Here is a 20845-nt window from a genome sequence, read left to right as displayed (position 1 = left end):
CGCAGAATGCGAAATCACATCCAGTGTTGTGCAATGTTATGCTTTGTGAGTGTCAGACTGATGAGGCAAGTGACCGATCGACCAAACAGACACAAGCACACACCCCTTCGCAGGCTTCTGTTGGACACGTGCTTCACACAGCCAACCTTCGTCCACCACCAGGCGCTTATATATCCCACATATCGCGCTCTGCACTCCGTCATCCATGGGCAACGAGCTCGACGACGTGGCCATCTCCCTCTGGGCCCGCCCCTCGGACCCCAACTGGCACCGACATCTCCCTTCCGCCGGCATCCTCTTGCACGTCGTCTCCATCGGCATCATCGAGCCCTGCCCGGACTTGTTCGAGTGCACGCAGTATATCGAGCGCACGCCCGACCTACGGTACATAATCGCGTGCGCGCGAAGGGAGGGAAATTATGAGCCGGTGCGCGAGGCAGGTGAGTGGGGTCAGGGATTGTGAGAGATCACGACCGGGAGTAGAGGGCAGCTGCTCTTCGCTCTCGATTACTATTCGAGAGCAACCTCTACTCGCGCATGTCCACGATTAGAGAGCGATCACGATTATACTGACTGAATAACAACATGCCCAGCGCGTGAGTGGCTGGAAGACCTGGAGCGATTGGGAAGAAGGACGAAAACGCGGGCCGTTCGCCCTGCCTGGTTTCGTCCTGAAATGGACCCTTATGGTCCTCACATGAATCCTCATAGACTCAGACGCTCGTGGAAGTGACCATCTTGAAGTATGTATTGCCACAGGATGCACGGGATGAGAGGGGCGTCGTCTGTTTACTCTGAGGAATGATTGGGAGTGATTCTAGGGAAATGCATCAGTGGGAGGCGTCCGGTGCCGTCTTGTCCAACGTTATCAAGGAATTTTGATACCGGCTTCCCTTGGAGGTCCTGATATTCAGTCGATGTGTAGCGAGTCGCGACGGGGGCGTATTCAGGACAGAACCTGCGCTGAACGATCGCGTCGACGGCGTCCCGAGGCACGAATGTGGCTTGCCCCCGGTCCCCCGAGACGCAGACGGTCGCCTATTCAGCCGTCCCAAGACACGGACGTCCATGGTCGCCCGAGACAAGGCGGGGAATGGTGACCAATGGGGAAGTACGAGAGCCGGACAAACAAGGCCAAGCACACGCACTCAACTTGTCACGTGCGTGTGAGGCGAAGCGGGTTGTATTCGCGGAGATGGGGTAGGCCCTCGACGCGGGTACATACAGAGGGGGGATCGTAGCCAGAGATGAGGGATGGTCGTAGCCAGATATGAGTGAGTCGTAGCCAGATGAATGAAGGTCGTATCCAGAGACCGCATGGACACAACGCCGCAAGGGGCAGAAAGACACGCCCGAAGTCCCCCGAAAGCCTTCCGTCGCCCAATCGTCGGTCCCCTTGGGGTCTTCTCCCGGGCTCTGCGTCTTCCCCTTGAGGTCTTCTCCCGAGCTCTGCGTCTTCCCCTTGAGAGAGAAGGAAGTCGTCGGCCTATCGCAAAAGTCGTCAGCCTATCGCGGCCATCCCCTCCCTTCCTGACGCCCTATCGCGGGCGTTCGACCGCTTTACAAGAGCTGCGCAGCAACCGAGTGAGCTTCGCAGTCAAAGGACGTGTCTTCGCGACGCCCACGCACGGACATGGAAGTCTTCTTTACCATGCAAGGATTTGGAAGTCTTCCGCACCATGCGCGCGCACCGAGGAAGCCTTCGTGTTGTTTTTGGGTGAGAAGCGATGCTTATTGCTGGTAAAGTTCGCAGATTATAGGTGGTTCGCAGATGGTAGGCGCGTCGCGTAGTCCGAGCAAGAGTCAGAGCGAGAGCCTGAGCGAGAGCGTGTATTTACGAGGCAGCTTGCCGACGGGACAGTTGCAACTCCAGTTAGGCAGGTAGGCAACGAGCGGCGGCGGCGTCGACGTGCGCGGCGGGCGTATCTGATGGCAGGAGGCGCTCTCGAACGTATCTGATAGCGGGAGGCGCCCTTCAACATCGGACGAGGCGCCCTTCGACATCGGACGGCGCGCCCTCGAGCGCATCGATGGCGTGCACCTTCATCCGGTCTGGCGGTGGCAGAGCGAGTTCGAAGCTCGAGCCTCGAGGAAGTGGAAGTTCGAGGAAGGCGGCGGCTAAGCGGCAAGCGGGCGGAGGGGTCGAGTATATCGAATACAGTCAGCACTGGCAGTTGTAAGTACCGAAACGGAGGACAGCCTGACGGCGATGCGTCTGACTTTGAACGCGTCGTCGGCCCACGAGGGTCATCGAGGGGGTGTCATGCAACGATGGAGAGGCATGCTGACAACGAGGAATGGTGGGCTGGGAGAATGGACAATGGCGGAGTAGCGGTTGAGAGGGATGGAGAACTGACAGCGGACGGGCTGAGAATGATAGTGGACGGACTGAGAATTGACAGCGGACGGGCTGAAAATTGACAGCAGACGGCCTGAGAGAATTGACGTAGACCAAGACGAAGAGACGGGCGGCGGACACCCGCGCGCACCACCCAAGGCGACCAAGACGGGCAGATGGTCTCCGAGCGGGACATCTGACCACCAGAGCGCTTGCGTAGTGCCTACTTGAAGCTTGCGTAGTGTCCGCTTGACGCTTGGATAGTGCCCACTTGACGCTTGCGTAGCCCGCGCTTGGGCTGGACGCTTGGCGGGCATCAAGCAAATGTGGCGCAGGGTGGAAGTGCGGCTGAAAAATACAGTAAGCGAAGGTCGGGGAGCGACCGAGGGGCGTCGAGGGAGTAAGCTGGAGGCGTCGAGGAAGTGAGCTGGAGGCGCTGAGGTGCGAACGGGATGCATCGAGCTAACGAGAGGCGCATACTAGGCGGATGGAGAGCAAGCGAGGCGAGGAGTTCCGGAAATTCATCTCATCGTGCCACAAATTCCGGTGGACGAGAACAGCCCTAGGGCGCGCGGCGAACAGGGCGCGACGAGCGGACGCGCCTCGTGCGACGCGGCGGACAAGCCTCGGGTGGTGTCATCCCAAGCGGATGATTGGGCGCTGGTCAATTGAGTGTACGGCATGGAGTGTACAGCACCCAGGAGAGCCAATAGAATTGCAGAATACAACAGAAATTCTAGTGTGATCAGCGCGAACCCCAAGACGATTGCTGTGTTGTTGGCGGTCCGCGTGACGCGCCCCAAGCGCGGGTCGCGGGGAGGAGCATCACCGCGCGCGGGAGGGGGATAGGGGTCTGTACCTGGGTATGTTTAGGTGAGAGGTAGCTGGGGTAGAGGGGAAGGAAAGCGAAGAAAAATACACAAGCGAATAGAGGCGGTCAATAAACATCCTGTGAGGGATATGGTTGGCGGGTGGCGCGGTTGGGGGCGCTTGTCTACGGCTGTTTGGATGCGCGCGATCGGCGCGGAAGAAGAAGAGCGGGCAGGTGACCGGGTGCGGCTATTGGACAGGTGACGTGCCGTGCCGCGGCGTCGGGGAAAAGTTAAATACCTCGGGCGGCACGAAAGTTGGCCGAGCGGGCTTTCCTTCTGCACTCCCATCTGCCGTCCCCTTGTCCTCTCTGCACCTCCCTGCCGAGCGGCCCATAGCGAGACCCCGTCCCTGTTGCGCGGCACGTCCTCAGAGCCCAGATCCCCCGCACCCCGGCCCATCCCAAGTCCCTCGGCAGTCCCACCGGCGCTACCCACCATGTCAATGAAGCAGGATATCGAAAAGGGCGAGGGGCGCGCGTTCGAAGATACGCGCCAGGTCGAGGCCATCCCGCCGTCCCAGGCGCAGTATCGATATGAGCCGCGCCCCAAGCCCGGCAGCCACATCGCGAACCCGGGCACGCTGGGCCTGTTCGCCTTCGCGAGCACGACGTTCGTGCTCTCGATGTACAACGCCCGCGTGCGCGACATCAGCGAGCCGAACGTCGTCGTCGGCCTCGCGCTCTTCTTTGGCGGGCTCGCCCAGTTGCTTGCCGGCATGTGGTGAGTTTTCGCCGTCGATCACCCTTGGCGCTCCCACGCCCCGCATCGTCCCCGCCCGCCGCCATCATTCCCCACGCGCGGCCCTGGCGCATCAATATCGCCCAGTGCATCATCCCCCGCCGAGCCCCCACCACCATGCCCCGCATTCGATAAGATTGCTGACACCCTCCCAGGGAGTTCCCCCGCGGAAATGCATTCGGCGCGACCGCCTTCACATCCTACGGCGCCTTCTGGTTGTCCTACGCCACCATTCTCATCCCCTCCTCGGGCATTGCGGCCGCGTACACGTCGCTCGAGGGCGGCGAGGCCATGCTCGCTGACGCGCTCGGCATCTACCTCATTATGTGGATGATGGTCACGCTCTTTATTGGGTGAGTTCGCGCTAGGTCGTTTGTTCATGCGAAAGGGCAGCCGTCTGACCTCCTTCCAGCATCGCCTCCCTCAAGCGCCCCGTACCCTTCCCCGCGCTCTTCTTCATGCTCTGGCTCACCTTCGTCCTTCTCGCCGCGTCCGAGTTCACGGGCCGGACAGGCATCGCGAAGGCAGGTGGCATTACGGGCGTCATCACGGCGTTCATTGCCTACGGCATTGGCTTGTGCGAGTTGGTCGGTTGGTGAGTGGACCTCGAATGTATCCGTGTTAATCGCCTGTCTCATCACAATTTCTAGGCCCCTTGGCCCCATCATCTGGCGCGAGAATGCGCAAGTCCTCGGCCAGTTCCCTTGAGGGGGTTCTGTGCCGGACCCCTCGACCGGCTGGCTCCCTTGCGAGGTGATGCCCCGTCGAGAGGTGATGTGCGCTAGGAGATGAAGCAGCTGAAGAGACAGAAACAAACTTGTTACGACTACGATACGATATACCCGAACGAACGAAGCGAGCGAGATGGTCAGCGTCAGTACGAGGTTTCAAGGAGCAGAGCAGCCGAGGTTCAAGACGCAGGAGCACGGTTCAGAGTCGCCGTTAACAAACTAACTCGAGATTATTCACGGCCTGGTCCTCCTCCGCTGCGTTTCCCCTTCCACCTGGCCGTTCAGTGCCCTTCCCATGTTCAGTGTCTTGCATAGTCTACGTTCAGTGCACTTGCATAGCTTACGTCCAGTGCCTTCCTTGCCTTACCTACGCTTTCCACGTCCTCCATTCTGTCGCGTCTGGGTCTTCAGCCCCATCGCTGCGGTCCTCATTCCAGTCCGCCCACCCCATCCCGCTCGCATATTCGTTGTCCACGTCCCACGCTTGATTACAGTACAGTATCGTTTTGTTTGTCTGCGCTTGTGTACATATATGGTAGTGTGTATGATTATAGTCGAGAGTTGAGAAGAAAAGATTAGTCGTGTTACCCAGTTGAACTCTTGGGTTCTTCAATTTGAGATCGCTAGGGAGGCGCTCGAGGTCGCTGTCGAAGCGCTCGAAGTCGCTAGGGGAACGCTCGAAGTTGCTGGGGAGGCGCTTCAAGCCGCTAGCGAAGCGCTCGAGATCGCTAATGAAGGTCAGTGAACTCGAAGGGGCCCCTGCGTGAAGACGTAGGCGAGGTTCGGACTGTGTGCATTTGTTTGGTCAAGTGGGTGTTGAGTATGCGCTTGTTTGGTTTCGTCTCTCCGTTTCCTACCTTGACACCGTCTTTCCATTTCCTATTGTGGCACCTTGTCCGGTTCGTAATCCAAGTTGTCTCGGGGCGCCGTCGGGCGCAGGTCTATGGTGTTCCGTGCTTGGCGAAGGGGAGCGGAGAGCAAGACGCGTAGCGTGCTCCCGTTGCGACTCGGGCTGAGAAGGATGGGTACACAGTCCGTTTTGCCCGGAAGGCGTCCGACGCCGTCGTAGCGAGGATTCTGGGGGACTAACTACACAACTATGAGGGACCACAGTAGCTACACAAGTGTGAGGCACTGGCTACACAATTATGAGGCACTGGCTACACAACTATGAAGCACTAGCTACACAACTATGAAACACTAGTTACACATGTAATAGTATGAGGCAATAGCTCTCCCATGTCGGGGAACCTGAACAGTCGATGTGTACTGCAACGGAGCGTCCGTTTTGGGTGTACGTGTTGGAGAGGAGTCAGGTGAGGTGCCCTCCCTCGGTAATACGGTTGGACAACAATGGACCCCTTGGTTCACCGAACAAACGTCCCCCTGAACACCCGCCTTGGACCCTCCCCCACCCTCCCCACCGACCTCACCCTCCCCACCGACCTCACCCTCCCCACCGACCCCACCGTTCCCGCCACCCCCACCACACCCGCGCGATCATGCGCGCCTCTGACAGCCTCCACAGTTGGACACTCTGAATCCACCATGGTCTCTTCCCCGCGGGGAAGTGCATCCGCTTTTCCTCGGGGTACCACTTTGACGCTCATATATGCGTGCTCGTGAGCTCTCAGCGATCTGCGCGCTCTGGTGTACCAGCGACCGGCGCATTGAGTCTTACCTAGCTAGTGCTTGTGGCCCTACGTTAGTAGCCCGCCTGCGCTAGCTCGTCTTACTGGCCCTCATGATCTTCCGCCACCCCCAACATAGCGCATACAACAGCATAAATTAGAGTCCAGCAGTCATGCCACGACGGCCAGAATAAATAATAAGGATCGTCAGCCATAAGGAGCGTTAGCACAGTACTAGTGCCCCCCTTCCATCTCTTCCTTGCACCTCGCTTCCTTCTAGACTTCGCTTCCTTCTACACGTCGACTCGGAGATCGTATCTTCAGGATACTACGTCGCCCTACCTCTCAATGCCCCCGCTGCCGCACCATCCGCGCGTGCGGGTTCTTGAACGAGGCTGGCGAGGTCGTCGGGGTGACTTCGGTGGTTGAGGTGGTGCCGTCTGCCGAGGGAGAGGCAGAGCCGTCGCTGGTCGGCATGGACACGCCAGGGGAGCTGTCCAAGGTTGTTGGAGAACCGCTGGTCGGTGCGGAAGCACCGCCGCTCGTGGGCGACGACGCCCCACTGCCGCTGTTGTACGAGGTATGTAGTCCGCCGCCGGAGTGGTGGGAGTGGTGGTGGGAGTAGGAGTGTGGGCCGCCGGAGTGGTACGAAGTATGCACGCTTCCCTCGTCGCTGGTGGTCGGGGAGCACTCGGCACCGCTGCCGGACTGGTACGAGATATGCACGCCGCTGCCCGAGTTGTACGAAGTGTTCACGCCGCCCTCGTCGCTGGTGGTTGCGGGTGCGCTAGTCGGGGACGAAGCACCGTCGCTAGTCGGCGAGGAAGCGCCGGGCGAGCTGTCCAATGTGGTCGGTGAACCTTCATCGCTCGTGGTCGGAGACGATGCGCCGCTGCCGGAGTGATACGAGGTGTGCACCCCGCCGCCGGAATGGAACGAAGTATGGACGCTGCCCTCGCCACTCGTCGTTGGCGAGGAGCCTTCCGGCGGGAACGATGCGCCGCCAGTGGGGGACGACTGCGCGCCGGACGCCGACCAGCTGGCAGAGCCGCTGCTTCCCATGCTCGAGGTGGGCACCGAGCCATTGCTCCCACCGGCACCGCCCGCGAGTTTCGCGACAGGCGGGCCAGGGAAGACGTAGTCCTTGGGGCTAGCGAGGTCATAGGCCTGAGGGGGAGACATGGCGTCAGCATATCAAGTGGAAGGGTACGAAGGACAGCACTCACATCAACAAGGATCCCCTTATCATCGTCCTTATATGCTCCCGGGAAGCTCACCAGTTCGCTCTCGTCCGGCTTGCCCTCCTCCCTCTTCACCATCTTCTCATCGTCACCGTTCTCATCGTCGGCGTTGCCATTCCCCTCGTCCGCGTCACCACCATCCTCCCCGTCGCCAGTGCTATTGCTAGCTCCACCCCCAGAGACCTTGATCTGCGCGCAAGACTCATAGAACTCAGCGCCGCCCTCCTTCACCGCATTGTGCAGCGCGATGATCTCGTGCCGAAGGAGGTAGGCGCCGGAAGCGAGGGTCGAGGGCAGGGTGAGCTTGGCGGGGAGGCCTTGCACTGAGAGGGGATGGGGTTAGTGAGAGATCAACGTCATAGACTGCCAACACTCACTCAGATCCTTATGCACCCACGTCCCATCCTCCCTCATCCCCTGCTCGTCGATCTTGAACCACTGCGCGTCATTTGCGTCCCAGGAGTCGCACGCCGAGTCGGGACAGGCGGTGAGGTAGGTGAGGAGTGGGCCGCTGAGGATCTCGTCAGCAATCCCATCCCGGCCCGCCCCACGCCATCGAGTGAAGCAATGTAGCCTGAGCGAAACGTCGAGCAGAAAGACCGGACTCACACTTCATGCGGCCACTTCTGCCCGCCGCCGCCCACCCACTGCACCTCGATCTCACTCCCCGGCTTCGCGTCCGCGTATTGAGCGGTCGCCTTCGCGCCCGGGCCGCACAGAATGTCCGGGTTGGAGGCGCCCTTGACGGGGTTGATGGTGTTGACGGCGCGGATGACATATTTGCCGCCTATGGGAAAGGGAGGTGAGTAAGTCGAGTAAATAGGGAGGGAGAGTAGAAGCAACGATGACGGTTGTTGGGTTTAGATGGGAGGTGAGATGACAAGATGGGTGAGATGGAGGGATGAGATGAGACGAAACGAAGAAGGAGCGGAGAAGGCCAACAGAGAAACGGATACCCACCAGACTCGCCATCTGCCACGTTCGGGCCCTTGTGTTTCTCCCCGTCGATGGTAATGCTGGAGACGTAGCCGTGCGCGGCGACGCTCGGGATGAGGGCGGCGGCGAGGCCGAGGGCGATGGTCTTCATGATGGGGATGGCTTTGTCTTTATTGAGGATGAGGGACCTTGCCGCTGATGAATGGACAGTAGTCGGATAGAGGGCAGGTCGTCGAAGCACAGATTCAGTAGTCCCAGAAAGAATGAGCTATTACGAAAGAAAGGATGGACACTGGAATGAGAGAGGATTAATATACGGATGAAGAGACGGGAAAGTTGATTATGCTCACCTTAAGGACAGTCCTCCTCTTATACCTACCCTTCGCTTATGCGCTGAACTGCCACTCTGGAGCCTCACTTGCGACAAGTATGTCCATAACGACGGTTAGAGGATGGGCGCTCGCTCGGTTAAGGGAACCGAGACGGCCGGCGCGTTGAGGTGAACGCCGGTACTGCGCTCTTGTTGAGCAGATGACAGCGCCACGTTTGATGAAGCACCTGCGCCCACGACTCTGCTTGGGAGATGTTGACCGGCGTCGAGCAGGAACATCGCGCTCATCGACACGATCTATGCTGACGCGTACGGGACTCCTGCGATCCGAAAGGTTAGCGGGCCGGACGCATACCCATGCACACAAGTCTATAGGACTCACCTCCAACGTCAGCGGTAGCTCTTTCAAAACACAACCCTTCCTGGGTAAACGCAGCTTGAATCAACGCACCCTGAGAACGACAGAGACCATGACCGCGACAAAGAAGAGCATTTAGCGAGCACGCTCGCGGGACGCAATATATAGAACACGTATACTAGAGTATACCGTAGAGTAAAGCCAGGCGAGCACGGCTCGCAATACAGATGCAGGAGCTATAGATACAGTGGATACGTAGCCAGTCGTAAGTAGTAGCGCTGCTATGAGCTGGTCGCACGCGACCAGCCATCGTAAGATCGCAGCCCCGCGAGACACAGTCAAGCGAGGCCACCGCGCTCGGCGGCGCCGGTATGTCCGGTGCGTCGTGAATAATTAGTGAGGAAACGAGACGGGTCATGATGCGTGTGTTGGGCGAGGTTTAATGGGCATGTGTCGTGCATATGCAGCATGTGGGGGATGAATGAACGAGGGGTGGCAAGGAGGGAGGAGCGCGAGCGATGCGCGGTAGACAGACACCTGAGCGAGAACCACGTCCACGGAACACGGGATAGTGGCGCGCTTACAGGCTGCGCCAGTCGAGGCCGCGCATAATGCGGCTGTAGACGCGCGGCTGGCGGTGAGCGCTCGCGTCGACGACGCGCTCCTCATCAGCGCCGGCAGAGGGTGCCGCGCGCTTGGAGACAGTGCCAGAGCGCTTCGCCTTCTTGAGGCCGCAAGACTTCGTCCAACCGTTGCCGTAGTTCGTGTTGCCGTCGTTGTTGTTGTTGCCAGACGACGAATTGGAGCCACTACCGCTGGAGTTTCCAGAGTCGTTGTCGTCACCGTTGGAGGTGTCGTTGCCCGAAGAGGAGCCGGAGTTGGAACCACCATCCGCGAGTTCGGCCACCTTCGGTCCAGGGAACACGTAGTCGCTCTTGCTGACCGAAAAGGGCTGAAAGCAAAGTTAGCAGCGGCGTGAGGTAGACGAGGGAGGATAGTGATAGAGGGAAAGAAAAACAGATGGCGAAGAGGCCGGTGGCGAGAACGAGGTTCACAAAGGTAGTGACCACAAATGGAGACGGTGCGGGAGAAGAGGAGCGTTGAGGAGGTACTCACGTCAAGCAGGATGCCCTTGTCCTCGTCGCTGTAGGCGCCAGGGAACGAGACGAGCTCGTCGTCGGACGGAGTGCCAGTCTGGTCGCCGTCGACCTTGAGCTGTACGCAGCCGGCGTAGAACTCAGCACCGCCCTCCTCGCTGGCGAGGTGCAGGGCGATGATCTCGTGGCGCAGCAGGTACGCGCCCGACGCGAGGTCCTTGGGCAGCGTGAGGGAGGCGGGCTTCTCTTGCACTAGAAGATGCATTAGTGCGTGATCAATGATTGGTTCGGCGCCACTCACTCAGCTCCTCCTGGACCCAGCCGCTGCCGTCGTCCTTGAGGCCGGTCTGCTCGATCTTGAACCACTTGGCGTCCTTGCCGTCGAGCGTCGAGCAGTCGCCGCCGTCGCACTGGGCGAGGTAGGTGAGCATAGGGCCGACGTTGTGCGGCCAGGCCTGGCCGTCGCCGCTCATCCAGTTGACGTCGATCGCGCTGCCGGGGCTGGCCTTTGCGTAGACCTTGCTGTCGTCGCCGCTGATGGGGTACGAGCCGGGCCCGCACGAGAGGTCCTTGTTGTCCGCGCCCTTGAGCGGGTCGATCGTGTTGACTGGGCGGATCGGGTACTTGCCGCCGCCGTCTGGGGCGGTGTCAGCGGTGGGCGCGGGGATCACGGGCATGCGACGCACCTTCCCCGAAGTAGGGGCCATCGTATTCCTTGCCGTCGATGGAGACACTGGCGATGTAGCCGTGGGCGGCGGCGCGCGGGACGAGCGCGACGAGGGGGAGGAGGGGGAGGAGCGAGCGGAGAGCGAACATGTTGGTTATGTGTCTGGGAATTGTTGAAGATGGGGAAGGGTCGTGGATCTAGTGTGGGGTGGTATTAAGGCTACAGGTGGTCGTGAACGGGCAGTCGAAATCGCGCAGCGACGGACTCTTCTATGGTCCTGGTCAGAAAATGAGCGGGAGGGCAAGAGAAGCTTCTCCCACCAGGTCGTGACTTTATAGGCGTGATGGGAGGACCTAAGATGTGTCAAACGGCCATTGTTTGCCGATTCCACGAGGCAAAAGCTCCATTTCGCGCTTGGACCTCCACCCATTGTTCAACTTTATTGTTCCCAATTTGGGAACAACGTGATCGGCGCGTGACTCACGTCAGAATTCTGCTCCCGTCCGCTCGTATTTTCGTTCAAAGTTCAGCGCCATAAAGGCTCCCCGACGCCATCCTCCCCGTGAGCCTGCAAGCAAACTTCATCTCCTCCTTGATGGAGCATTTCCCGAGCGCCGTTTGAGTGTGGAGACAAAGGCTGTGACAGCGCATAGATCATGATGAAGTAGGCGCCACAGGAGCAAAGCGCCAAGCGCTATAGGTTTCAAGGATGCCTCCGGCGAGGGCCTTACAGCAGTAATGAATGAAGGTCAACTGAGGGCGTTGACCTTCTCGACGATCTCTAGACAAAAGCCATTCAAAGGTTATTGCGTCTTTCTGATCGATTTGCCATGTTGTATGTGTCGCGTATGCCATCGAGTGGCCGTTCCTCCTTGTCATGTCTTGCGCTGGCACATAACATAGGCGGCTGCTCACACATGCCGCAGCGAGATCGCCGTGGTCTGGACGAAGCGCAGCGTCGAAATCTTATTCGCTATCGTTCTGCGAGTTTCTTGTGACACAAGGCGTATGTCTTCCTTTTGTCGTTAGCACGGGGTACTGCCTCTTGTCTCTTTCTCCTCGATTAGTGGACGACCGCGTATGGGTTACCTGCTTTGCATATCGGGACATGCGATATTGGCGACAATTGGCGTTTTTGTTAGGGACCTTTCGCAGCATCTATCGATACACCGCACTCTCAGGGCATACCAAAGATATCTGAAGGTGTATGCAAGCAAAGAATCTTTTGCACCCAGGTATGAGACAAGAAAGGCAAAGCGAGCAAGTCGGAAATAAGAAGTTGAACTTGTGGGTCCAGTCCACGTGTTCTGCCACGTGCACCACGTGCGCTCGAATCGGCGCGTCATCCTCCTCGATTTTGTCCGTCTTCATCCTCACCCTGTCAAGGCGTCGCTGTTCATCCTTACTTCCCTCCCTCGTCCGCTTCGTTTGCTATGGCACGCCGCTCTGCTCCTCCCAACTCTGGCCCCGCGTACATCGGGCGCATCCCCGCCGCGGGCGGCCCTGCGGACGACGGTAACGCGTTCACGAACTTCATCCGGGAAGAGGTGAGTGTCTGGCTGCGTACTTCCAGTCGGTGCTGGGGAAAGGATGTTCCGGATTCAGTGGGCTTTGGAAGCGTTCTGTCTGTCTCGCAGAAGGAGTTCGCATGCGCTAGAGATGCTGGCGGCGGCGCTGCGAACGGGACCGTCTTGAGGGCGAGGAGGACAATGACTTTCCTCGTCGTCTTGCCACGACTTCCTTTGTATATGGGTACTTTGAAGTCGCGCAGTGTGCAGTATCGGAACGAGAGCGCTGTCGACGGCTGAATGGAAAATGGTGGACTAGTGCTAACGCATACCCAGATCACCTCTCCAGAGAAGATTGCCGGCAACCTGAGCATCCTCACGGGCGTCACCGTCTTCCTCGCGGGCATCTTCGCTGTAAGGACATGGGGCGAGAACATGATTCCGGTATGAGGTGGTAATGGCGCGCACGGGGCGCTGTCCATCTAGAATGGGGGACGGAGAAGGACGAGGTGCGTGCAATCATTTGCTCTCCTCTACGACGACTCTGATCACCCCTTAGGTGTTAAAACCTATGCCAACACCTCATTGGGCTGGCGTACTCACCACATGTGCTCTCATCGTCTCTGTCCAAGACCACTTGTCATTCGGTCCCTTTTGGGAGAACCTCCCGCCCATCCTCACATAGGAATGTCCTCTCCCTCGCATAGGCTTGGCGTCAAACCCGTCACGACGACCTCATACTTATATGCACCAGTACATACGTTATGCATCCCTGTAATATCAGCCGGCGACGCACGCCGATCCCACCTCCAGTATAGACCCAATCCGAGCGCGAAGTCTGAAACGTGAAGGTCGAAGGTAGCCTCGTATCAAGTACACGAGCGACATGTGCACTGGCTGCCTCCTGTTCATACCAAATGTTCCGACGCACCTCTTCACATGGCCTCTTGACTGAACGAATTCATCTGTGAACGCTCACTTATGTATGCGCTCCAGCTTCATCTCCTGACTGACTCACTGACAGATGGATTTCGGGTAAGGATTGTTTGGTCTTACTCAACCCCTGCCGTCCAACAACTCCTCAAAGGTAGGTCTGACCTCGGTTTCTGGGACTCGGAGCTGGAAGTTGACTGCTCACTTACAGTCGCACGTGTCTCCTCGGGCCGGTCTTCCGCGCCACCGCCACGGCGCTCTTTTTTCCCAAGTCCCGCTGTACCTACCTCTGTCCTTCTGAATGGACACATGAGCTAGCGGCGAGGGACGTGTCTTCATATCATGCGGCTTCAACAGCGGCCGTATCTTCGCAGTAGCAGCGAGCGCCAGCGCTCAGCAGGACCTCGGATTCGGCACCCTTTAGGCGACCGAGGTGTCAGCAGACCCGAGCCAATGCTTGTCCGTCCGTGGTACCCCTTGCAGGTGTTCTCGTCTTCAGCATGATTCTGCGAACTTGACTGCGCAACCCCGACGGCTATCGTCCACTGCCTTCGGTTCCGATGGGTAATCAGCATTATTATCATTGGACGCTGCTTGGAACGAACCGTAAACGCTTGCAGAGTTCGGTGCATAACTTTTGTGTATTTTGGTCTTTGGAAGTGATCACCGCTCACTGTCTCCCAGATCAATCTGGCTGCTACCACAGCCTCTGACTCAATCAATTTCCTCGGTGTCCAGCGGGCAAAGACCGTCAGACGATCAGCAGTATTCTACGCCTCCCTCTCTGAGTCCATTCACCTGTCCTGCGGCTATCGCCAACATCCGGATAGTGGCAAGAAGCGTGGGCGCGATGACGAGTACCTCTACAGCTGAAGTACTCATTTCCCGCCTGATCTTGATCATCCAGCTCGCCTGACCACCTCGTCTGCTGCGTCAATCATTCGCTGTACCTTCGCTCATATGGTCTTCCGATTCAGGAGATCCCTAACCAATCAGATGCACGTTCCTTTCATCCTCTGACGGAGGAGGGACCCGCGCATCCGCCAAGCATAGCGCGTTCGGGCGATAGCAAGCTGCCCCCGCGCATGGAAGCGCGTCCTCCCCAGTCCTCGCCACGCGCGCCCGCAGGCCAGCTGACCATCCGAGCTGTCCTGCGTCCTTTTGGCGGCGCGGTGACTCGGGCGGAATGTCTGTTTGTGTGCTTCATCGGCGGTCCCCAACACATCAGCAGCCCTGATGCAGCCCTGAGGACCGACTGTGCTCGCGGCGGCTGACCGAGGTGCCCTCGCGCGTATAAATGCGCTGGGGTTCCGTGTGTTCTCCCGCGCTCGCGTCAGCCCTCGAGAGCACATCGTCGCACTTTGCAGCACTATGTTCCAGCTGCTGCCTCTGCCCGTCCTGCTCGCGCTCGCGGTGGTCACGCCCGTGTCGGCGGCCCCTTCCCTGGTGCTACCGCGCAATGTGACGACGCTGGTAGACCGTGCTGTGACCACATTGTCCGCAGGCGCCATCGCGTCTTTCGCGCCATATACCGAGTTCGCGGCAGCTGCGTACTGCCCGGACGGTATCGCGAACTGGGAGTGCGGTGGTATGCGTTGATGGTCAACTATCGAATAATTCTGCACTGACTATCGACATTCAGATGCGTGCAGCGCAACGGGCGACTTCCAGCTGTCTGCGCACGGTGGGGACGGTGGGGATGTCCAATACTGTGCGCCGACCTTTGGGGATTATATTCTCGCCACTGACCATCCGTCTAGACTACGTCGGATGGTCGCCCTCCTTGAGCACTATCATCGTCGCGCATCAGGGCACAGACCCCACCCAATTGTGCGTATTATATTCATCCGCGACTTTCATCCCCAATTTATCTCACCCAACCCCAGCGAATCCGTCCTCACCGACATCGACTTCCCCCAAGACTCGCTCGACGCCACGCTCTTCCCCGGCGTGCCCTCCGGTGCGCGCGTGCACGGCGGCTTCCGCGACGCGCATGCTGATACCGCGACCGCCGTCCTCGCCGCCGTGCGCGCCCTCATCACTGCGCAGAACACCAACTCGGTGACGGCGGTCGGACACTCGCTGGGTGGCGCCATCGCGGAGCTTGACGCGGTGTTCTTGAAGCTGAATATCCCGGACGCGGATGTGAAGGCGGTTACCTTTGGCAAGCCGCGGGTGGGGAATCCTGAGTGGGCGGAGTTTGTGGATGCGAAGGTGGACGGGTTTACGAGGATTAACAACAAGAAGGGTACGGCTGCTTGGAGATGCAGACTCGAGGAGGGAAATTGACGACTTCGCGCAGATCTAGTTCCAATCCTCCCTGGTCGCGGCCTTGGGTTCTCGCACCCCGAGGGCGAGGTGCACATCGTCGAGGATGGAGTTTGGGTCGAGTGCCCAGGAAACGATGATGCGGATGACGATGAGTGCACTATCCAGACGGTATGTTCAGAATATGCGCGCCGAGAGGATTCCCTCGCTGACGATTGGTCCTGCGCAGGTCCCCAACATCTTCGAGGGCAACATTATCGACCATGTAAGCGACCTGTCTTACATCCTCGACGACTGTGGCACTAACCGAGGTTCTGTCAGCTTGGTCCTTACGCCGGCATTTACATCAGCACTATCTCGTGCTGAATGTTGGGAAGAGTATCGCTATGAAGAGATGCTATGCCTATGGTGCGAACCTCTCGTGCTTCTCTCTCGGAGAGCATCAAACATGTAATATGTGTATATGAGAAACCAAAAGAGCATACAGCGGATATACCCATAGAACATGAAATTTGGTGGCGCTCACGTCCTCAAAGTATTTCTGCACCCATCTCCGCCTCTTCTGCCCTTTACTTCACGCACTTTCGTACGTACAACCTGGTTCCCCTACTGCTCGGTGGCGTAGGTGACCATCTAGCTGCATCGACCATTAGGCTACTGCGTCAAGGCCGTTCGCGATTCGCGTTCAAGGACATGATCATGATGAGGATCCCGCCGAATCCTCATCGATATCTGGCATCGTGAAACCGCGTCTAGAGCGCATGTCAGCCTGCCTTGAGACACAAAAGTTCGCGTGGACGCTTACACTGTCTCTTCCTCCTCGGCAGCAAACATTTCGGTGTATTCCTCCAAGACCGCCGTGCGTACGTCCTCGTAGTCTGTCCACGACGCTTGCCCCATCCCGTCCCATTCCACGGATGTCAGGCCGCGCATCGCGTAAACGACGCCTACATCCACGCCCTTGCAATCCTTGATGAAAATTCGAGGGACGTGGCTGTTCGGGACTTTGAGACGCTGGCGCTCAGCGCATGCCCAGACAATCATCAGGATGAGCGGAAGAACCGATGCTTCTTTTTCCGCAACCCGAGCCTTGTAGTACCCCACAAGTGGGGTCCAGAGGTCTATGCCGACGAGACGTATGCTTTGGAGGTTTGGGAATAGCTGGATGACATGCCCATCCTCGTCGCAGACAGCGCGACGGTCGCAGAAACGCGTGTCGACGCCGATGGACAACATGAGGCGGACGACGACTCCTTCGAGTAGGAAGGCCGGTGGTAGCGCATCGACGGTCCAATTCGTCACATGAGGCATATTGTTCTTCCACCACAACGGTTGCTTGCCGTAGCTGGCACACTCAGAGTTGTCGTCTTCAAGAAAACCACGGGCGCTGAAGTCCACGACTCGAAATGGGCGGATCATTTCCAGTGGCCGTCGCAGGGCTTCAGCAATAGAAGGTGATGGAGAGAATACGTTGAGGACGATCGCTTGGCATTGCGAGCCAGTGCCGGACTGCAGCCGTACATCTAGCGTTTCCGCAACAGTGCCTTCGTCGTCATAAGAGCGTTCCACGCCGAGCTCCAATTCCACAGGAGAAGGGCCTACGTAGTCGTGGAACCTGTGCAGAACGGGTACCGTGTGCAACAGTTCCGCGACCTCGCACACAACTACCCAGCTCTCCGCAGTAAATTTGAGGCTCTGCAAGAAAAGCTCGAATGCGCATTGTTCCCCTAGCGAGGGCGCTCGAGGGCTGGCCACAAAACGCATACTGGCGAGACTCCTAGGCAGGACCAGCACCTGACCAGGTGTGATGAGCGGCATGTCGTAAACAGATGCAAGGCAGACCGATTGGAGTTGTGGCATCGTCTGTAGCAAGTCGTGGATGAAACCGACACTCCACAGCGGACTTGGGTACCGCAAGACAAATGTGGTAACCCCGGCATATAGGTTCGAGGTCAATGGAAGGTAGCAGAAGTCCAGCTCCAGCGTTCTGAGAAGAGGTGGTCGCTGGAGCGTATGCCCTTGAAAGACGTCAGGCAAACATGGAGCTGTACTGTGATGGTCATACGGCGATTCGACCTTCAGCGAGAGCACCTCGAGCCGCGGCGCGCTGTCTTGGACGAACTGGGCTAGCATCCTCCTGATTTCCCATCTAGAGCCAGAGATAGCGAGCTCGACTAGCTGCTCGGTGTGTAGAGCAACAGTGGTCGCGCAGTGCCGCATATCTGACTGGCTCAAGTCGATATTGAACGCTAGCGGTGCATCCCGCGCCCGACGTAGAGCCATATAAGTCCAGTACGGCGGTTCAAACGGTATTGAGGCGGCCCAAAATTTCTTGCACGCCAAAGCGATTGAACGCCATTGGCGGCAAACCTGAGAAGGGGCCACCCAGTTCACGCCTTGCTCGCTGTAAAGGGCGTCACGATCGCGCGGGGCGCAATGCATGAATATCTCCACAAGAAGTTCGGCAGGGAGGTCTTGCACAAATGGCATCGAATGCGGGAGAAGGTCCTTGAGTGAGATGAGGGATATCTTCAAGTGCGTGAAGGCAAGAAGAGGCGATCAGTTGTCCTTGTCACGGGACACGTGTCAGACGCGTGGCCTGTTACGTAGTCACACCCAGAATTCATCCAGGAACTTGCCCTCTCCCTTCATCTCGTTGGAGCTCCTGTGAAGTGCCCAAACATGCTCTCGAGAAGATCACTGGAAGAAAAACACCATACTGAGCTTGTGCCGTATGACGAACGAGTTGCGAACATGAAAATAGTCTGGAACGTATAAGATGGCTGCGTCCTGGACCCGCGCCTCGACTGCAATCCTACAGACGTCCCTCCCCATTATCCCCATACCCCAGTGAACCTCGGTTAATAGGTGCCGCGACGCTGCCACTGACCTTGGTGGGCTCGATGCTGTCCCGGCGCGCTAGATCCTGCTAGACCTCCGTGCCGCTGTGCGATATCCTCGCGCCCATATTCCTGCCATTTTCCCATCGAGTCATGTCAGAGGCCAGGTCTCCGTGACGCTTCCATAGCAGCGTCCGCAGAGCAGCTATGGACAGGCAACGGACGCGCAATGCGCAGCACCATGGTAAGCGCCGAGCTGCAAGTTCTCTGCGCCCCAACGCCAACTTTGTCCTCCCGTACGAGGCCACCCGAGGTCAGTATCATTCATCACTATGTTCAATCATCCCGCGGTCTTGGTCATATCTTACCAGGCATCGCGCGCTCTTCCCTGCCCATCGTCGCCACCCACATGCGCCCGTGGACGGCCGCCCGCCACTACCCCGAACGCGTGCGGCGCCGACCAAAGGGGACCCTCGTGCTTCCCCGCAGCCCCCTTCGTACGCGAAGGCGCTCGCACCTTGCCGACCAATAAGCGCGCATATCTGCGTGCTGATCTGCCACACGTCTCGCGATGGCTGGGGACGGCAGAGGACGGCAAGGGGGCAGTCATCTATCACTGCTGTGCTTATTTATATGGGCTTTCGAGAGCTCGCGGGACCAGGGTCCCCTCCTCCGACGTTCTTTGTCTGCGAAGCGCCTTGAGCCCGGTTGCCCATCAGTATGCTGTCGCTCCTTGCTGCCTTCTCACTTCCGCTCCTTGTCGCCGCTGGACCCGCGCCAGCGCGCCGCGAGACGACCAAGCTAACCCAGGATGAGATCGACGGGTTCACCCCGTTCGCGCAGTATGCACTTTCGGCCTATTGCCACGATGGTATCGATACCTGGGCTTGCGGAGGTGAGTGCGTTCGTCGATGTGTGACCTTACACTAACTGTATCGCACTAGCGTCCTGCGAGGCCAACAGCGACTTCGAGCTCTCTGTCACCGGCGGTGACGGCAGCGAGGTTCAGTACTGTAGGTACCGCACTTAAGGCCCATCCGTACCCTCGCTAACCGACGGTATAGACTACATCGGCTTCTCGCCCTCGCTCAATTCGATCATCGTCGCCCACGAGGGCACTAATCCAACGAAGTTGTGCGTAAATCCCTTTGGCAGGTCTGCATTCGTACTAACAACAATGTCAGGGAGGCCGACCTCACCGACGTGAACCTCGTCCAAGACTCCGTCAACGCGACGCTCTTCCCCGACATCGACTCCGCGGCGCAGGTGCACACCGGCTTCCGCGACGTGCAAGCCGCCACCGCGGACGCCGTCCTCGCGGCCGTGCGTGACCTCCTATCCTCGAAGGACACGAAGACTATCACGACTGTTGGCCACTCGCTCGGCGGCGCGCTCGCGGAGCTGGACTCAGTCTTCCTCAAGCTGAACAACCCCGACGCGACCGTCAATGTTGTCACCTTTGGCAAGCCGCGCGTGGGCAATGCGGCGTGGGCAGAGGTCGTGGACTCGACGGTGAGCCGGTGAATGGTAACAATGAGGAAAGTAAGCTGATCATGAGAATAGGTCGACTCCTTTAAGCGCGTCGACAACAAGCACGACCTGATTCCCATCCTTCCCGGGCGTGGACTCGGTTCGGCGCACCCCGAGGGCGAGATCCACATCGTCGACGATGCCACCTGGGTGAAGTGCCCTGGTACGTGCCGCCTCTACAGCCTTCATATTACATGGCTAACCAGAGCTGCAGACAACGACGATGCCGACGATGAAGACTGCACGATTAAGACCGTGCCTAATGTATTCGACGGCGACATTGGTGACCATGTAAGCTCATGTTCCTCCTCCCTGTAATGCACGTTTAACATGATATGCAGCTCGGGCCATACAACGGCGTCACCCTCAGCACTTTGAACTGCTGAGTGGGGGAGTGGAGGGCATGTTATTTATATGACGATATTTATCTGCCTGGTGCTTTCGCATGCGCAACAACCTGTACCCGTATACCATGTCTTGGGTCGTGACCCCATTGCCTGCTCATGAACCACATGAGCGACTCAAATTCTGTCTTTGCGTCCTTGAAGAAGTGCGAAACAAGCTGGAGTGCCAGGATTCGAACCCATGTCCAGGTTTTCCTGCGTGCAGCGTCGAACCCGCGATCGTACGTAACTCGTCCCAAACCATCAATGGCACTTCATCGACCCTCATGGCACTGAGCTCGAAGTAGCTGTACTTACTATCCTAGAGTCAGCGAGCCTGTTGCACTACGACCCCAGCGTGATCCCCAAGCTACAAATCGTTGACACGGCCGCCGATTCCTGAAGCCCGGGCGCTTATCTGACGATTTTCAGCCCTATTCATC

At 58.4% G+C, this 20845-nt stretch overlaps 12 protein-coding genes across 12 annotated transcripts; 7 read left to right on the top strand and 5 right to left on the bottom strand.

The window, feature by feature from the left end:
• Positions 1-145: 145 nt before the first annotated feature.
• Positions 146-650, top strand: SCHCODRAFT_02641638 (uncharacterized protein). The gene has a single exon (XM_050346219.1). It carries the CDS (start codon positions 206-208, stop codon positions 461-463), a length of 258 nt encoding a protein of 85 aa, XP_050197610.1. The 5' UTR covers positions 146-205; the 3' UTR covers positions 464-650.
• A 531-nt stretch (positions 651-1181) lies between these two features.
• On the top strand, positions 1182-1976 carry SCHCODRAFT_02097344 (uncharacterized protein). The gene has a single exon (XM_050341778.1). It carries the CDS (start codon positions 1294-1296, stop codon positions 1789-1791), a length of 498 nt encoding a protein of 165 aa, XP_050197609.1. The 5' UTR covers positions 1182-1293; the 3' UTR covers positions 1792-1976.
• On the bottom strand, positions 1781-2432 carry SCHCODRAFT_02641633 (uncharacterized protein). The gene has a single exon (XM_050346218.1). It carries the CDS (start codon positions 2002-2004, stop codon positions 1804-1806), a length of 201 nt encoding a protein of 66 aa, XP_050197608.1. The 5' UTR covers positions 2005-2432; the 3' UTR covers positions 1781-1803.
• SCHCODRAFT_02716226 (uncharacterized protein) lies at positions 1977-3123 on the bottom strand. The gene has a single exon (XM_050347060.1). It carries the CDS (start codon positions 2794-2796, stop codon positions 2248-2250), a length of 549 nt encoding a protein of 182 aa, XP_050197607.1. The 5' UTR covers positions 2797-3123; the 3' UTR covers positions 1977-2247.
• Positions 3124-3646: 523 nt separating this feature from the next.
• SCHCODRAFT_01176319 (uncharacterized protein) lies at positions 3647-4547 on the top strand (the record flags this gene model as incomplete). Its single annotated transcript, XM_003026823.2, has 3 exons — positions 3647-3930; positions 4104-4301; positions 4361-4547. 3 exons carry the CDS (start codon positions 3647-3649, stop codon positions 4545-4547), a joined length of 669 nt encoding a protein of 222 aa, XP_003026869.2.
• A 1957-nt stretch (positions 4548-6504) lies between these two features.
• Positions 6505-8910, bottom strand: SCHCODRAFT_01217384 (uncharacterized protein). The gene is made up of 6 exons (XM_003026917.2): positions 8838-8910; positions 8512-8779; positions 8161-8338; positions 7929-8062; positions 7537-7874; positions 6505-7477 (listed from the first exon to the last, which is right to left on the bottom strand). Exons 2-6 carry the CDS (start codon positions 8636-8638, stop codon positions 6656-6658), a joined length of 1599 nt encoding a protein of 532 aa, XP_003026963.2. The 5' UTR covers positions 8639-8779; positions 8838-8910; the 3' UTR covers positions 6505-6655.
• Positions 8911-9305: 395 nt separating this feature from the next.
• SCHCODRAFT_02641623 (uncharacterized protein) lies at positions 9306-11235 on the bottom strand. Its single transcript, XM_003026919.2, has 4 exons — positions 10960-11235; positions 10575-10910; positions 10293-10525; positions 9306-10128 (listed from the first exon to the last, which is right to left on the bottom strand). The coding sequence occupies exons 1-4, from the start codon at positions 11087-11089 to the stop codon at positions 9757-9759; spliced, it is 1071 nt and encodes a 356-aa protein (XP_003026965.2). The 5' UTR covers positions 11090-11235; the 3' UTR covers positions 9306-9756.
• Positions 11236-12373: 1138 nt separating this feature from the next.
• SCHCODRAFT_02591568 (uncharacterized protein) lies at positions 12374-13483 on the top strand (the record flags this gene model as incomplete). The annotated part of the gene is made up of 3 exons (XM_003026824.3): positions 12374-12692; positions 12768-12892; positions 13008-13483. 3 exons carry the CDS (start codon positions 12374-12376, stop codon positions 13131-13133), a joined length of 570 nt encoding a protein of 189 aa, XP_003026870.1. The 3' UTR covers positions 13134-13483.
• Positions 13484-14268: 785 nt separating this feature from the next.
• On the top strand, positions 14269-16168 carry SCHCODRAFT_02641616 (alpha/beta-hydrolase). Its single transcript, XM_050346217.1, has 7 exons — positions 14269-14969; positions 15024-15092; positions 15142-15211; positions 15268-15629; positions 15684-15820; positions 15879-15914; positions 15971-16168. The coding sequence occupies exons 1-7, from the start codon at positions 14753-14755 to the stop codon at positions 16013-16015; spliced, it is 936 nt and encodes a 311-aa protein (XP_050197606.1). The 5' UTR covers positions 14269-14752; the 3' UTR covers positions 16016-16168.
• Positions 16169-16346: 178 nt separating this feature from the next.
• Positions 16347-18146, bottom strand: SCHCODRAFT_02693179 (uncharacterized protein; the record flags this gene model as incomplete). Its single annotated transcript, XM_003026920.3, has 2 exons — positions 16455-18146; positions 16347-16401 (listed from the first exon to the last, which is right to left on the bottom strand). The coding sequence occupies exons 1-2, from the start codon at positions 18137-18139 to the stop codon at positions 16347-16349; spliced, it is 1740 nt and encodes a 579-aa protein (XP_003026966.1). The 5' UTR covers positions 18140-18146.
• A 427-nt stretch (positions 18147-18573) lies between these two features.
• On the top strand, positions 18574-19115 carry SCHCODRAFT_02097079 (uncharacterized protein). The gene has a single exon (XM_050341777.1). The coding sequence runs from the start codon at positions 18719-18721 to the stop codon at positions 19019-19021; it is 303 nt and encodes a 100-aa protein (XP_050197605.1). The 5' UTR covers positions 18574-18718; the 3' UTR covers positions 19022-19115.
• A 94-nt stretch (positions 19116-19209) lies between these two features.
• SCHCODRAFT_02672614 (alpha/beta-hydrolase) lies at positions 19210-20337 on the top strand (the record flags this gene model as incomplete). The annotated part of the gene is made up of 6 exons (XM_050346650.1): positions 19210-19384; positions 19434-19502; positions 19554-19623; positions 19674-20001; positions 20053-20182; positions 20234-20337. The coding sequence occupies 6 exons, from the start codon at positions 19210-19212 to the stop codon at positions 20335-20337; spliced, it is 876 nt and encodes a 291-aa protein (XP_050197604.1).
• Positions 20338-20845: the final 508 nt, after the last annotated feature.

The sequence above is a fragment of the Schizophyllum commune genome, assembly GCF_000143185.2.
Source record: "Schizophyllum commune H4-8 unplaced genomic scaffold SCHCOscaffold_13, whole genome shotgun sequence".
Taxonomy (NCBI): domain Eukaryota; kingdom Fungi; phylum Basidiomycota; class Agaricomycetes; order Agaricales; family Schizophyllaceae; genus Schizophyllum; species Schizophyllum commune.
The sequence above is the reverse complement of the archived record's forward strand: the minus strand, read 5'-3'. Positions and strand labels throughout refer to the sequence as shown.